Source organism: Nelumbo nucifera, chromosome 1 (genome assembly GCF_055504915.1).
Source record: "Nelumbo nucifera cultivar China Antique chromosome 1, China Antique-T2T, whole genome shotgun sequence".
In the NCBI taxonomy this organism is placed as follows: domain Eukaryota; kingdom Viridiplantae; phylum Streptophyta; class Magnoliopsida; order Proteales; family Nelumbonaceae; genus Nelumbo; species Nelumbo nucifera.
This window is the reverse complement of record NC_142649.1, coordinates 201,832,709-201,849,227: the sequence shown is the minus strand read 5'-3', so window position 1 is coordinate 201,849,227 and position 16,519 is coordinate 201,832,709. Positions and strand designations below refer to the sequence as shown.

At 46.1% G+C, this 16,519-nt stretch overlaps 1 protein-coding gene across 1 annotated transcript; it reads right to left on the bottom strand.

Moving 5' to 3' along the window:
- Positions 1-12,059: 12,059 nt before the first annotated feature.
- On the bottom strand, positions 12,060-15,951 carry LOC148804358 (uncharacterized). Its single transcript, XM_088886849.1, has 3 exons — positions 13,219-15,951; positions 12,714-13,144; positions 12,060-12,636 (listed from the first exon to the last, which is right to left on the bottom strand). The coding sequence occupies exons 2-3, from the start codon at positions 12,717-12,719 to the stop codon at positions 12,085-12,087; spliced, it is 558 nt and encodes a 185-aa protein (XP_088742975.1). The 5' UTR covers positions 12,720-13,144; positions 13,219-15,951; the 3' UTR covers positions 12,060-12,084.
- Positions 15,952-16,519: the final 568 nt, after the last annotated feature.

Sequence of the window (16,519 nt, the reverse complement as noted above, 5' to 3'; positions counted from 1 at the left end):
ATTTCATTTGGTTTGGATCGGATCCAATCCAATCCATTTACATTTTAATGGATTGGATTGGATATGGTTTGTTTTGGATTTGGACTGGATTGGGTCCAGTCCATTTCTAAATGGACTCACATTGGACTAGATCGGGTTGGTCCAAATCCAATCCAATTGACACCTCTAAGTGCATTTACCCATGTTCTTTTATTTCCCATGTAAATAAGGCAATGACCATCTTAGCCATAAAAGTTCCATTATTAAAAGGGGCATTTTTGTCCCATCCAAGTATTGGTAACTTTCCCCTAAATGGTAAAGCTAATTTACCCACCTAGGAGATGGTATCACTTACCCGGGTAAGTGATACCTCTAAGTGGACTCACATTGGACTAGATCGGGTTGGACCAAATCCAATTCAATTGACACCTCTAAGTGCATTTACCCATGCACTTAGAGGTGTCAATTGGGCATCACTTACCCGGGTAAGTGATACCCAAGAAAATATATTTTCACTGGTCCCCACATAAATCTGAAAAATGAACATGGATTTCTTGGTCAATAGGAATCAAAATCCCATTGACCAATTTTCGCCTCTTAAAATCCAAAAAAAAGAACGCCACCTTAAGCTAACTTGACAACAAACCAATGTAAAACTAACACATTTTGATCATAATACTACATCACTATATCATGAGAAAAGTAAGTTTCAAACATTGGTTATCTTTATTATATACATACTTACATATACCACTATATAACTAGTCGGTTTGGGTCAATGGACTCAAAATAACCAAAACCGATTCTAAGTCGATTAAAATTGAGATACATAAGACATAACCCATTGACAGCCCTACAATGAATCCATAAACAACACTTATAATTGGAAATATGTTTTTTCCTGGCATTTTTTTTTCTTTTAGGTTGTGTTTGGTTTGATTAGGGGTGCAATGTGGGCAGGGCCAACTCGAGCCAAAACTGATTCAGTCCGAAACTTTATACAGATTAAGCTTGGATTTTCAGTCCTCGAGCTAGGCTCGGGCTCAAGAATTTGGACTTTTTATTTTTTGGGCTAGGCCTGGGCCTAGCCCTTAGTAGCCCAAACCCAACCCAACCTTCTCCCAACTAGGGGTGCAAATGGATCGGATCTTGATCCGATACGATCCTATTTGGTCGAATTCATATCACCCCTATTCAGATCTTCAGATCGGATTTGGATCACCCCCCTATCCAATCCAATGTATATTATATATTTATAAATATAAATATATATAATGCATATATATGTTATTTATTTATTTATTAATATATTTTTATAAATTTGTTATATTATTTATTTGTATTTTTTATTTATTAAAAACATGTTATATTATTATCTACTTATTTATTTATTTACTAATCTATACTATGTTATAAAGTGATTAGCTCCCACGTCACCACCCCTCTCCTTCTCCCATTGCCCCTTCTCTCTTCTCTCCTTAAACCTCTATCCCTTCTCCCTTACCCCATCATTGCTCTCATTCACTCTCTCTCTCTTTCCTCCCTTTCCTCACCTCTTATTGAGCCACATGACAAAGCTCTATCTACCACTAACCCAAATCATGTTAAAGTGAGAAACTTCCTCCTTAAATCTCTCTCTCTCTCTCTCTCTCTCTCTCTCTCTCTCTCTCTCTCTCTCATTTATCATTCCCAACTATCTCCTTAACCCATGTCATTATTCTCTCCTTGCTCCTTCCAACTATCAAATGCCAATCTTCAAAGGCAATCTTCTTATGATAACTATTCCATTTCATTTAAAAAATAAAATGACCTAAAAATTTGCTAATAGAATTAAAAATTAACAAAATTATTAGTCTTAAACTAATACAATCAGGAAAGTCGAAACAATTTTATAAAAAATAAAAACTAATACAATTAGGAAAGTCACAATGCTACTTCTACGGGTGCAACTTGGGTGAGTTGGATTGGGTTGAGTGTCAACCCAAGCCAAACCCTAAGTCTCAAATCTCGAGCTTAGGCTTGGCCAACTCAAGGTTAAACATGAGTGTACGAACCCAGGCCTAACTTGAGTTTAACCCAAATCTTAGGTTGGGCTTAGGCTTGGCCAACTCAAGGTTAAACTTGAGTGTACGAACCCAGGCCTAACTTGAGTTTAACCCAAGTCTTAGGTTGGGCTTAGGCTTGGGCATGTGTAACCCAATTTTTAGGTATAATAGATTGATGACATGCAGATATGTATATTATAATATGTTGGGTGGGCTCAAATTGGGTTGGGCAATCCAAGGCCTCAATTCAGGCCCAAGCTGAGTTTAGCTTAGGCTTAAGCTTTTTTATCAAGACTAGCTTGAGGTTCAAAAACTAAAGCCCAACCTATGCAAAAGTTTTAGTTGAATTGGGTAGGGCTTGAGTTGGACTCACCCAAGTTGCACCCCTATCCACTTTTGATTTAAATTCTTTTAACAAAGCCCATGCATTGCACGGATCCCCACTAGTCTGTATAAATAATAGTACTCCTTTACCCTTAATTTGGAAGGAGCACAAGTACAAACATGTATAATACAAATACACACAAAATAATGCAAATTAGAAGGTTTTGCATTCTACATATTTATATTCGTACTCCTGCCAACTGAGATTAGAGTATAGGGATGGTCTAGTGGGCCATTAACAATTCAATTAATTTTTCCAGCAATGGTCTTGAACCGAAGCTATCAGCTTATTTTCTCTGAACCAGTTACCAAGTCAAAAATTAACCTCTGTTGTTTTAAATTTTCACAACAACAAGAAAATGAAAGATGTTCCTCAACTATCTTTTTGTTTTGAGAAGCAAAACTAGTGGGGGTTCAATTTTTGCGGGTTAGGGTTGGGATTTTGTTAAAATTTCAATGGGCTTAACCCCAAAGCCCGAGCCTGAAACAGTGTAAACAATTAACTCAGGCCAACCCGACTTATAACCCTAAAAATTAGGGTTGCGTTTGGCAAGTCTTTCTATGCAGACTTCAGGTTGTTTAGAAGCCCGGAAGCCCGAATTCCGGGCTTTTCCCGTTTGGTAAATGGTAGATCTATTCAAAAAAGATGCAGCCCGTTGAAGACGCGAGAAGCCCGAAATTGGTCTTTTCGGGAAGCTTCAATTGAATCTTTTGCAATCTTCTAACTTCTTCGAACGTGTGTTTCTCTACACACGCTTGTGAGAAAATAGTGATCTTTCGATAAAAACTCGCAAATGTTTCGAGCCCCAACCCTAAGCTACACCATTGTCGACCTGCATACTTCTCTTCTTCTTCTTCGAGTGTCTTTCTTCTTTTTCTTCTTCCCATGCCTAATCTTTCTCTCCTTTTTGCAGGTATACCATCGAAGGTAACTTGCTACGTCGAAGGTTTGAAGACTTACGAACAAAACAGGTACAACCCCCCATTTTCCTTCGTCTGGAATCTCTTCTTGTTGTTGCTATTTCCCTTCTTCGTCTGGAACTTCCATTTTAGATATGCTTTGTAGTTGCACAATACTAAAGCTGTAATATTAAAATTAAGGTTATTATACTACTAACATGTACAAAAAATTTGAATGTGTAAGAGGGCCCACTAATGGTATATACATGTGGGGCCCACATTACGTATTATATATATGTTAAAATGTATGTGGGGCCCACCATGAAAATTATTTATAGGCTTCAAAATGAAGGATGCATAAGTGGACTTACATGTGGGGCCCATATTATGCATTAAGCATATGTTGAAATGTATGTGGGCCCACATTGAAAAAATAGTTAGGGCACACACTATGTATTGTGTATGTTGAAATGTTTGTGGGGTCCACATTATGTGTTATATATATATATGTTGAAATGTATGTGGGGCCCACATTGAAAAAATAGTTTTGGACTCTATAATAAAGGATATGCATATGTGGGGCCCACATTGGAAAAATATATGTAGGGCCCATTTATGGTAATTGTATGTGGGACCCACAATTATGAAATACATATTTAGACCTATATGTGGGTCCCACATGTGTTAAATGTTATGGTTTATTGGCTCACATTTGAGACATTCATATATACATAGCATATATTTTCATCACATTACCAAACGGTCTTCCAACTTTTACGGTCTTTCCGGAGATATATTAAAAATGTTTCAACCAACTAGTCTTTGGTCTTTCAAGATCTATTTGCAAAAGCTCATCAAGTCATTTAACCATCAGATCTTGCAATAGATTTTTTGAAAAAGACTTGCCAAACAGGCACTATATTTTGCTTCAATAAATAATTCATGTCTTTGGAACCATCAAAATAATGGTTTTTAAAAAAGAAAACAAATTTTGGTTTTCTAAAAAATAATTGTTTTTTTTAAACGACAACAAATTTTAGAGTACAGATACAATTTATGAAACATGATATCAAATCACGAAATGAAAAGTCCTTCGAACCAGAATTCAAGAAAACATTTCTTTCAAAAAAAAAAAGAAAACATTTCTGTCAATAAAAACCACATATGCAACCAAGAACATTTTTCTGTATTTTTCTTTTAAGAACAGAATATTATTTTCAAATTGGATGGCTTTGATTTGTTTTGGGAACTCATAACAAGAAAAACAGTTGGCATTCGAGAATACTCTTTCTCATAAAATAAAGATTTTTTTATAATAGATTATCCATTTCCAAACATTAGGTTATGTTAGATCTGGTCATGGTTTTCAAAATTGGATCAGATCAGACAATTGGATTGGAAAAACTGGGAACCGGTCAATCCGTTTTACCTTAGAATCGCCAAAAACCATTGATTTGGTCAGCAAACCACTGATCCAGACAGTCAAATCATTCGAACCATCCAATAGTTTTAGCTGTTTTTTTATTTTTTATTTGTTTTTATTTTTTGTCAGAACGGGCCATTTATTTGGTATGAACGGTCAGACCATTTGACCCAATAACCGGATCCCTAACCAGTTCAATTTTAAAAACCTTGAATTTGATAGAAAATATGAGATAAGAAAGAAAGTTGAGGTAAAGTTATTAACAAACTTCAACTTGAATATTGTTTTCATATCTGTAATCAATTTGATAGCCAAACCACCGTGTGCTTGTTTTTGTCGTTGTCATTGTTGTTGTTGTAAATCAATGGACTCTAGAGAGGCGGTCAAGACTTCAAAGGTGTGAAAAAGATGGTGGTGGTTATAGATTGGTAGCAGAGAGACAGACTTCAAAGGTTTGAAAAGATGTCGTTATCATGGCTAGTTCTCAACCATGCACCAATCAAAGGGCTGGGTTTGTTATCCTGCATTGGACCGGTCCAGCCCGACTCAGCTTCAAGCTGGGCCAACCGGGCTTATGGTCTTTTATAAACCAACAGTGTAACAATTGTTGTTAGCGGAATGGTGGCTATTGTATTTAAAATTTTAAGTTCACTTTATTCAAACAAAGCATCCAAAAATTGACTTGCAATTTCATAAAATATTTCTTCAAAACTATATTTTTTCATATTATTTAAATAAAAAATACAACCACAAAACATGTTTCTGTACTACAAAATTGCGGGAACAAAATTTATCACATTTCAGCTAATGAAATTATGATTATGGGCAAGGTTTTTAAAACCAGAGCGAACAGGAAATATTCTGGGGTTCAGTTCCGGAGTCAAATGCTCTGATCATTTGGTCTAAATGAATGGCCCGTTCTAACGAAAAAAATTAAAATAAAAAACAAAAGCAAAACAGCAGCCAAAACCCATTGTCTAGGTCAATGGTTTGACTGTCCAAGTCAATGATTCGCTAACCAAATCAAGGATTTTTGACAAAAAAATGGTTTTAGAATAAAATCGGTTCTCAATTTTTTCAATCCAATCATCCAATCTGATCCCATTTGGAAAATATTGATTATGATTATGGGTGGTGATGGACATATTAGCCGTTAATCCAATCAGTTTTTTATAATTTTTTAGTCCTCCATTACACTACACAAACACCACCACAATGATAACATGATATATAATATAATATAGGTTATATAGCATAAAATATTGAATGGAGAAAAGGTGAATTAAATTATAACTTGGGCAAAAAACAATTCTATCAAGATATATGTTGCATGTTTTGATTAGGCTTTTCTTGGAATGGTTTCTTGAGATGGTATAAACTCTGTTTAAACAAGTGATCTAGTGTTTGATCCCTTTCGCTCATTTACTCCTGATGAAGGAAGATTTGGCCCGACCTCGCAAATCACGCCACGTGGCAAAAAACAAGTAGCTCGGCACTTAAAACAGCGTATCGAGGGTACAAAACCAGCGGTCCGAACTCCCTACAAGGAGCCTGAACTCCCTACAAGGGGCCCGAACTCCCTACTTAGAGCCCGAACTCCCTACTTAGAGCTCGAACTCCCTACGAGGAGCCCGAACTCTCTACTTAGAGCTCGAACTCCCTACGAGGAGCCTAAACTCCCTACAAGGGGCCCGACCTCCCTACTTAGAGCTCAAACTCCCTGCGAGGAGCCCGAACCCTCCCATTGGCCCCGAGTCACGCAAAGCAGAGACCCGAACTGGCCCGTCTTATGACAGTTCGGGACAACCCCCCCTATCCGAACTCAAGACTTCGCCTCACGCACCGCTCCAGGCACTTCGCCTACAGAGCCTTGAACTGGACGAACCACACCGTACCTGACACCGAAGGAGTCCGTATCCAGGGGCGGCGCACCTGACTGACCTGGGATCTGACGCTTGACGGCCGCACTTCAACGGCCACCTGCCACCGTCACCTGCCACCGCCATCTCCAGTTACAGAGACGGCTCCGACAAAAAGAGCAGTGACGGTTCTGCCCCAGTAGAGGCAATGACGCCCGAACTAGCAGAAGCACGGAAATAATCATTCCCGACCTGACAGAAGTCTAGGAGTGAGTGCGCGAGGTGGTTATAAAAGGCTCTCCACCCCCCCAAAGAGGATGTATGCAAACTTTGCGCTATCTGGTTTATCTTGCCTTTGAAGGATTCTAACTTAAGCTTCGGAGCCTTTACACCGGGTTCTCCCCGGAGTTTCCTCATCTCCTCCGCTTCAGGTTCCCCGCTACTCAGTTTAGAGGCAAGGTCACTGACAGCTAAGACCGGTCGGATTGTGCATCATCAATTGGCGCCGTCTGTGGGAACGCTTCAAAAAGCCTCCAAACCCTCATAACCCCTTTTCTTCAAAAAACCCAACACTCATGGCCTCTTCCAGCAACGCCGGACGTGGCACGGAGACAAACACCACCGGGGAACAACTTCAAGTTCCCGTGGTGTGCGTTGGACAGTTCACCATCCCCCTTTCGGTGGATGGGATCCCAAAATTGAATGCGCCACAAGCAGTGGCACCTGTAAACCTTCCTGCCACGAGCATCCCCTTTCCTCCCCCTATTGAAACAACCTTTACTGAACCGACTGCCGTCCCCCTAGCAGCCAGCCAAAACCGGTTGGACAACTTGATGCAGTGCATGCGGGCGATGCAAGCCCAAATGCAACAGTTCCAGCTTCACCAGCATCAAGTGCTGCACAACATCTCCCAGTATCACTATCAACAGCAGTTCCCCCAACTGCCGCAGAATCAGCCACTACTGCCACCTCGGCACCCTGCTCTGAGGTTGGTTAAGGCCTCCCCGCAGGATGGACGCCCCCACCAAGGAAAGGCCTCCCGGCCCCAGAATCCCCCTAACAGCCAGGCCTCGTCTCCAAGCCGAAGAGAGAGAAAAATCATCCCCACCTCGCAGCTCGCAGGCGGGTCGGGAACCTCGCCCGCAAGATCGGCACCTCGGCGCTCCAAGCCCGAGTTACCGCTCACGGAAATCCGATTCGGCACCCTGGCAGCAGACTACCAGCAGTCCGGGCCCATCGAGCTCGGCAACACGGAGGCCAGCAGCGCCAGTACAAGGCCCACTCAACAACGAAAGCGATGGCGAAGTCGCCGAACCGCCACCCGCGTCTTGTTAGAGCTCAGAGGCAAAGAAGAGACGAGCTCGGACGAGGTAGGAGCTGCCCCAATTCTCTCAGTTCCTTCCCCCCTCGCATCAAAACTCCTGGCGGTCCCCTTGCCCAGAGATTTCAAGCTCCCTCCTCTAGACAAGTATGACGGGTCCTTCGACCCCAACGACCACGTTGACGCTTTCCAGTCCCAAATGCACCTCGCCAGGGCCAGTGAATCGTGCATGTGCGTGGCCTTCACCACCACCTTCAGGGGGGTAGCCCGCACTTGGTACAGGAACCTGGCCCCCGGGTCGATAAAGTGTTGGGCCCAGTTCGTGCAGGTCTTCACCGCACACTTTGTCACCAGCAAACGGTGCCCCAGAACAGAGGAAAGCATCTTCGGAGTAGTCCAAAGGGAAGGAGAATCCATCCGGGGCTACATCAAGCAATTCAATGAAGCATACTTGCAGATACCGCGGTTGGACCCTGCAGTGCAGCTCGCGGTGGCGAAAAGAGGGGTAACGCACAAATAGTTCAAATGGCACATGGTAGATAACCAGCCCGCAACCGTGGCCGAATTCCTCAAGGTCGCGGACAAATTCATGAGGACAGAGGAAGAAATCAACCAACGAACCGAAGGCGGGAACGAGAAAAGAAAGAGGGAAGGCGAGCCCTCCAACCCATTCGATAGGAAAAACCCGGCCCGGGAGCCGAAGCTGAACCTGTCGTTCCGAGCTCCCCTAGCAGTTCGGACGGATTACACGCCGTTAAACACAAGGCGAACCGAGATCTTAATGATGATCAAGGATGCCCCATACGTGAAGTGGCCACCTCGCCTAAAGGGAAATCCGAACGAGAGAAATAAGAATTTGTATTGTAGTTTCCATAGAGACCATGGTCATAGTACCGAGCAGTGTAATAATCTCCGGGACGAGATAAAGGGGCTCATCCGTCGCGGATACTTAAGAAATTTTGTACAGCACAACAATAATAACAATAAGGTAGGTTGGCAAGGGGAGAACGAAAAGGATGTCCCCGAATCCAGCAGCAGACCTGCCGAACCGTTGTAGCGACAGCCACCGGAAGAGAGGCCAGTTCGGGGAACCATCCATGTAATTGTGGGAGGTTCGGTGGTAGTAGGGTGTACCTCGGCAGCAGCCCGGACTTCAGTTCGCGAAGCGGCCCTCGAGGAATGGAACCCCCCAAAAAGACCAAAGACCGAAGAACCAAGCTTCTTCACGGAGGACGACGTGCGAGGGGTCCACTACCCCCACGATGACGTGCTTGTCATTAAACTAAGGATCAGCGACTTCGAGGTCAGACGCGTACTCGTAGATTCGGGCAGCTCAGCGGACATTTTCTTTAAATCAGCATTTGACCAGCTACAGTTACAAAGGAGCGAGCTGAAACCCGGGAACACTCCCCTGCTCGGTTTTAGCGGAGAGGAAGTCAGGCCCCTCGGAAAAATAACAGTACCTGTGGAAGTCGGCACATGGCCTTGTGCGGTCAGACTCAACCATGATTTCCTGGTGGTCGCGACCCCCGCCCCATACAATGCCATAATAGGGCAGCCACTCACGCATATCCTACAGGCGGTGGTCTCCACCTACTATTTGGCCTTGAAGTTCCCTACGGACTTCGGTGTGGGGGTAGCGCGGGGCGACCAGCTCGAGTCCTGCAAGTGTTATGTTGCCGCCCTGAAGGGAAAAACCAAGGCGGCCGACGACCTCGAACTGGAGCGGCCTGCGTAGCAAGGCGAGGAACGAGCTTCGCCCACAGAGGAAATGGTCACAGTCCCGACTTCGGCTACGGACCCAGCTCGCACACTTCAGATCGGTGCTTCCGTCGAGGAACCCCTACGAACCGAACTGTAAAATTTTGCAGGTAACATAGACAAGGTACCCGCAGATAGAAAAGCTAGCATACGCACCGATGATAGCAGCTCGGAAACTCCACCCGTACTTCCAGGCTCACACCGTCATCATCCTGACTGACAAACCTCTGAGACAAGTTTTACTCAAACCCGAGGTTTCCGGTCGACTGACGAAATGGGCCATCGAACTCAGCGAGTACGACCTCCAGTACAAGCCAAGAACCACTATTAAGGCCCAAGCCATGGTAGATTTTATCGCCGAGTGCACGTTTAGCCTCGAAGCCCCTGAGCCGGTCGAGCCCAAGATCCCCAGTTCGGGCGAGCTCGGAGCTCCCAAGCCAATAGAGTCTGAACCCCGTGAAGTAGCAGCCAGTGTAGCATCTCTCCTGGTTAGACCAAACGCGAACTGGGATGAGGAGCCCTGGATCCTTCACGTAGATGGCTCCTCGAACCAGCAGGGCAGCGGGGCTGGAATAGTGCTACGCGGCCCGAGTGGAACAAAGTTGGAATACGCACTACGCTTTGAGTTCGCGGCATCCAACAATGAGGCGGAGTACGAGGCACTGATAGCTTGGCTGAACCAAGCACAGAAGGTCGGAGCAAAGCACGTTGTTATCTGTAGTGATTCCCAGCTTGTGGTCAACCAAGTTACAGGCAAGTACGAAGCACGCGAGCTCACTATGATTGCATACTTGGCAAAAGTAAAGGAGGCTCTGCTCAACTTCCAATCACACTTCATCAGGCAAATCCCGAGGTCAGAGAACACTGAAGTCGATGTCCTGTCCCGGCTAGCCAGCACGAGTCACAACGCCATGAGAACCGTGTACATAGAGACCTTACCTCGGCCCAACATTCTCGATGGGGCAGAAGAGGTCGCTCCCATCTCGGAAGCAGAGCCGAGCTGGATCGACCCACTCGTGAGCTTCCTGCTAGACGGAACCCTCCCTGCGGACCGCAATGCAGCCAAGAGGGTGCAGCGCCAGGCAGCCAAAAACGTCATAATAGACGAACGGTTGTACCGACGATCCTACACGCTCTCCTACCTGCGATGCTTGCGACCTACCGAAGCCGAGCTCGTACTCCGCGACACTCATGAAGTCTTGTGCGGTGGACACCTAGGGGGCAGAGCCCTCGCTCAAAAGGCACTTCGACAAGGATACTACTGGCCAACGATGAAGACAGAGGCCGTCGAGCTCGTCAGAAAGTGCGACAAGTGTCAGAAGCATGCCAATATCCACCATCAACCTGCTGCCGACCTCAAGTACCTCACCAGTCCATGGCCCTTTGCACAATGGGGCATCAACCTTCTGGGGCCATTCCCGCCAGCAACAGGTGGGAGAAAATTCCTAGTGGTGGCAGTAGATTACTTCACAAAGTGGATAGAAGTTGTACCTCTGGCAATAGTTACAGCCCGAAACATACAGAACTTCTTTTGGAAGAACATAGTATGTCGCTTCGGGCTACCTCGGGTACTGATCTCCGACAATGGCAAACAGTTCGAGGATATCAAGTTCCAAGAATGGTGCCAAAGTATGGGAATTAGTCAGAACTTCACGTCAGTCGCACACCCGCAGGCAAACGGTCAAACAGAAGTAATAAACAGAGCCATCCTCCGCGGACTGAAAGCACGACTAGACAGAGCTAAAGGGTTGTGGGCGGACAAGCTACCAAGCGTTCTATGGGCTCACCGAACCACGGAAAAAACCGCCACAGGAGAGACCCCCTTTAACCTCACCTACGGCACCGAAGCGGTAATCCCGGCGGAAATCGAAATACCTACGTTGCGACTAGAAGCATACGACGAGCAGACAAACGAAGACGAGTTACGCACCAACCTCGACCTACTGGACGAGGTGAGAAACCTCACGCACATCCGAACTGTGGCCTACCAGCAAAAGGTAGCTCGGTACTATAACGCCAGAGTAAAGAAGGGGAACTTCCGCGTCGGCGACCTGATTCTCTGTAAGATCATGGTACCCGAACCTGGCGTAGGAAAACTCAGACCAAATTGGGAAGGACCCTACAGAGTAAAAAAAGCACTCGGGGGGGCATACAAGCTCAAAACCCTAGAGATAAAACAAGTACCCCGAGCATGGAACATTGTCAACTTAAGGCGATACTACCTATAAACCGCTAAGCAAAGTGGATAAAATCACCACCAAAACAGGCCGCGCAAGTGCGGTAGCCGGGACAGGAAACAGATCGGACGCATGATTAGTTCGGCAAATATGCTCAGTTCGGGAGAAAGAACAACCAGGACTTAAACAAAAGTCATTCCATTTCAAAAGTAAGGTAGTACATAAAAAAAAAAATTTACAAGCCCAGAGCTATTTCTTCACCATCAGAAAGCACTTCAATAATACCCGAAGGCCCCGCCTCACCCTCGGAGTCTGGCACGACGTCAGCAGCATTGGCCATCTCCAGAGTTATGCGCAAAGTGGATATGGCGCTAACATCGAGCTCGGGGTACGTATTCCAGATCATCCACCGGCTTAGTTTAAAACCCCTCCTATATGAATCCACCATCAAATCATCAAAGCCCGGCGACGCAATGTACTCATCGACGGCCTTCTTCTTGGCATCTTCAATACCTTGAGAAAAGATCTGCGTCCTCTCCCTGATGTCCTCCTGAAGATACTCGACCTGACGCTGCAGATCCAGCCTCAAGTCTGCCATGTGCTTCACCACCACTCCCATGGCCTCGGCATCTCTCTGAGACCTCGCCTGCTTGATCCGTGAAAAACGATCAGTCTCTTCGGCAGCACGAGCAGCCTCCTCAGCAGCACGAGCAGCCTCATCGACAGCTCGCGCCTGCCTCGAGCTCCTCTCCACCGGAACCGCCAAGGCGTGAATAGAAGAATTCACCTACCAAAAGGAACCGAGTGATCAAAAGAACCAACAAAACAAAAGCCAAAGAGCTCTAAAAAAGGGAGAACACTTACCCCCATGGCATGGGTAACGGCACGACAGGCCACTTGATGCAAAGGGAGATCAGTCCACGTCGCGACCTCCTCGGGGAAGATAGCCTCCTTACTCTTTTGAAGAGCATGGGTCGGCGACAACACACTCCTGAAATCCCCCGGGGCCCCCGAGCCCGAGGGCCCAGCTCGCGTATGAGCAGACTCGGAGTAAGCAGGAGCACCGGAGTATGTAGGAGCCCCTGTGTATGTAGTCTCAGCATAAGGGCCCCCTGCCGGCTCCTACATTGGAGGGACCATCTCGGGCTCCCTAGGCAGATCTTCTAGCTGATAGTCTGGCACCTCGGGCTCCGCATCCCGGGGCATCTCGGCGCGACTTCGCTTGGCAACCCGCTTTCTCCTCTTCATGCCTTGGAACAAGTGTCCACCCCGGGTCCCTCAAGAATCCATCACACCTACGAAAAGAAGTTCGCCATCAGTAAAAAGCAAGAAAGACAACAAGAGAAGAATCTCTAAATGAAGAACCTACCCGAACTCAGGCCGGCCGCAATGAGCTTGGCCTCCGTCAGATACTGTTGACACTTCAGCCCAAGCCGCGCCCATTGCCGGAGGCCCTTCGCCGTCTCTTTCTCAAGCGTGACCCCGGAGTCAGGAGCGGCCATTCCCCACCCAGTCTGAAACGGCCACCCCAGCACATTTCGCACCCCGAAATAGTCCTGCTTCCATGCTGGGACCTTGTTGGGGAGCTCGTGTAAAAGCTTAAAGCCCGGGCGAGGAGACAGGTAGTAAGCCCGCCTACGCCCGGGGAGGGGACCCGCTTGCTTCTTAAGCATCAAGATTGAAGAAAAAATCTCCAAGTCCAACGGAAAGCTCTCGTCGCAAAATAAGGAGATTGTCCCCACCAAGTTTCGAATGGAATTCGGGTGAAGCTGGCCGACCGGCACGCCGAAGTGGTTCAAGACTTCGACAAAGAGGGGATGGAAAGGCAATCGCAGCCCCGCAGCGAGCTGCTCCCAGAATATCACGATCTCATCAGGACTGTGATCCCAAGGAAAGCTACCCGAAGGTATGAAATAAACGTACTCCCCGGGCAAGTTATTGTAAGCAATGAGGGATTGGAGCCCCTCGGGCGTCATGGTCGAAGGACCGAACTTGTCTAACATCCGACCCTGACGAGAGGTGGACGCCAAACTACCCAAAGCGCCACGGCTTACGAGCTCGAACTCTTCCTCGAGCTCTACCTCTGGCTCGCTAGGGCTATCGGGGGATGCAACTCGGTTCGTAGAACCTACATCGGACCCACTGAAAGGACTATCTGAGCCATCCGAGCTAGACATCGGGAGTGAGATAAAATCCAGGAAAGTACTCACCCGGACAAAGGCTGTAGACCACAGGAGCTCGGACGAGCGGAAGACCTTGAGCGCAAACTGAAAAAACCTGGACGCGAACTGGATGCGAGCTGAAACTCAGACGCGAGCTCGAGAGAAATACAAAAGTGACAACAACTGGGGTCCCCCCCGCTATTTATACTCACAGTGACCGGAACGCAACGGCTTAGATCAAAGTCAATCCAACGGCCTACAGCCGCACTGACCGCACGTCCCCCGAGACCGAGACGTGATTGGCGCACGTCTTTCTAAAACTGACAGAGCGCCGGCGCGCATCTTTTCGAAACTGACGGAACGCCAGCACACGTCTCCTCAGTAAAAACGGCAGCCACACCTCTTTTTCAAATTTGAAAAGACGCCCGCTATCGCGCCCCCCAAGTGGCGCGCTTTTTTGAAATTTCAAAATAAAGTGCGCGCCGCCACATCTATCAGCGCATAGGCAGGCCGGCGTGCTTCCCGCCTAATGGATGCTCGAAGAAGCCCAAGGAACCCTGACAACGCACCTCGCGCCGGCAGAACCAAGATTCAAAGTGCAGGGCAAATCTACCTGACACCTTGCGAACTCCCCGCACCAGGGCAAGACCCTTAGCACGAGGAGTGGGGGGCAATTGATGAAGGAAGATTTGGCCCGACCTCGCAAATCACGCCACGTGGCAAAAAACAAGTAGCTCGGCACTTAAAACAGCGTACCGAGGGTACAAACACCAAAGGGAAGAGACCAGCGGTCCGAACTCCCTACGAGGAGCCCGAACTCCCTACAAGGGGCCCAAACTCCCTACTTAGAGCCCAAACTCCCTACTTAGAGCTCGAACTCCCTACGAGGAGCCCGAACTCCCTACAAGGGGCCCGAACTCCCTACTTAGAGCCCGAACTCCCTGCGAGGAGCCTGAACCCTCCTTTTGGCCCCGAGTCACACAAAGCAGAGACCCGAACTGGCCCGTCTTATGATAGTTCTGAACACCCCCCCAATCCGAACTCAAGACATCGCCTCACGCACCGCTCCAGGCACTTCGCCTCTAGAGCCTTGAACTGGACGAACCACACCGTACCTAACACTGAAGGAGTCCGTATCCAGGGGCGGCGCACCTGACTGACCTGGGATCTAACGCTTGACGGCCGCACTTCAACAGCCACCTTCCACCGTCACCTGCCACCGCCATTTCCAGTTACAGAGACGGCTCCAACAAAAAGAGCAGTGACGGTTTTGCCCCAACAGAGGCAATGACGCCCGAACTGACAGAAGTCTAGGAGTGAGTGCGCGAGGTGGTTATAAAAGGCTCTCCACCCCCCGAAAGAGGATGTATGCAAACTTTGCGCTATCTGGTTTTATCTTGCCTTTGAAGGATTCTAACTTAAGCTTCGGAGCCTTTACACTGGGTTCTCCTCGGAGTTTCCTCATCTCCTCCGCTTCAAGTTACCCGCTACTCAGTTCAGAGGCAAGATCGTTGACAGCTAAGACCGGCCGGATTGCGCATCATCAACTCCCATTATAGTTAATTAAATTTAAACACAAGATACGGATGGACTTATGTATGTACACGTTTTAAGTCCAATAACTTATTCAGGGACCTCACCTAACAGCTTTTAGTTTGAAGTTTGAACGATTCCTCACTAATAAGGCCTTGGAGTTTCTCAAAGAATATAAGATATTCTAATAATAACATAATCCCAAATTTCTATTTCTCTCCTATTCTGTTCTGACACGACCAACCTTCATCTCCCAAATTTGATTATTGATCCACTTATGTACCTTACATCTTATGTTTTATTTGCTCTGTATTCAGCCATGTCAAAATGATGTCGTTGCAGTTATGATTTATGCTTCCATGGAAATCAAAGTTTGGTGAGAGAGAAAGAGGTTGTGTTCAATATCTTTTCAGTTTTTGTTATTTACACTCAGTTTGAAAAGAATATAAATGCAAATATATATTGTACAAATACAAGCAAAATAATACAAAATACAAACTTTTGTACTTTATATATTTGCATTTGTACTCTTTAGGCTCAGTTTGGAAGGAGTACAAATACAAATATATATAATATAAATACATACAAAATATAAAACACAAGGTTTTGCGCTTTACATATTTATATTTGTATTCCTTCCAAATGGAGACTTAATAGAATAAATTAGTTCATTTCAATGCACGCATTATCATTATAACATATATATATATATATATAGGCAAAAGGAAAGGAATTACAAATCCTTTACCCAGTCTTGTTCGATTTGCTTAACTCATTTTTTCTTTCTGGGTCCAATTAAAAAAAGCTCATCAGTTTTTATTAATGATTACTGGGTGGGGGATATGATCAAACCCTTCAAGGATACAGTAGTACTATAGCAAAAGGCTTAAAAGAAATTTAAAAAAAAAAACAATTAACAAAGATACTAATTATATAAATGGTTGAAACCTTTTTTTGGTCTGTGCACAGCTTCTG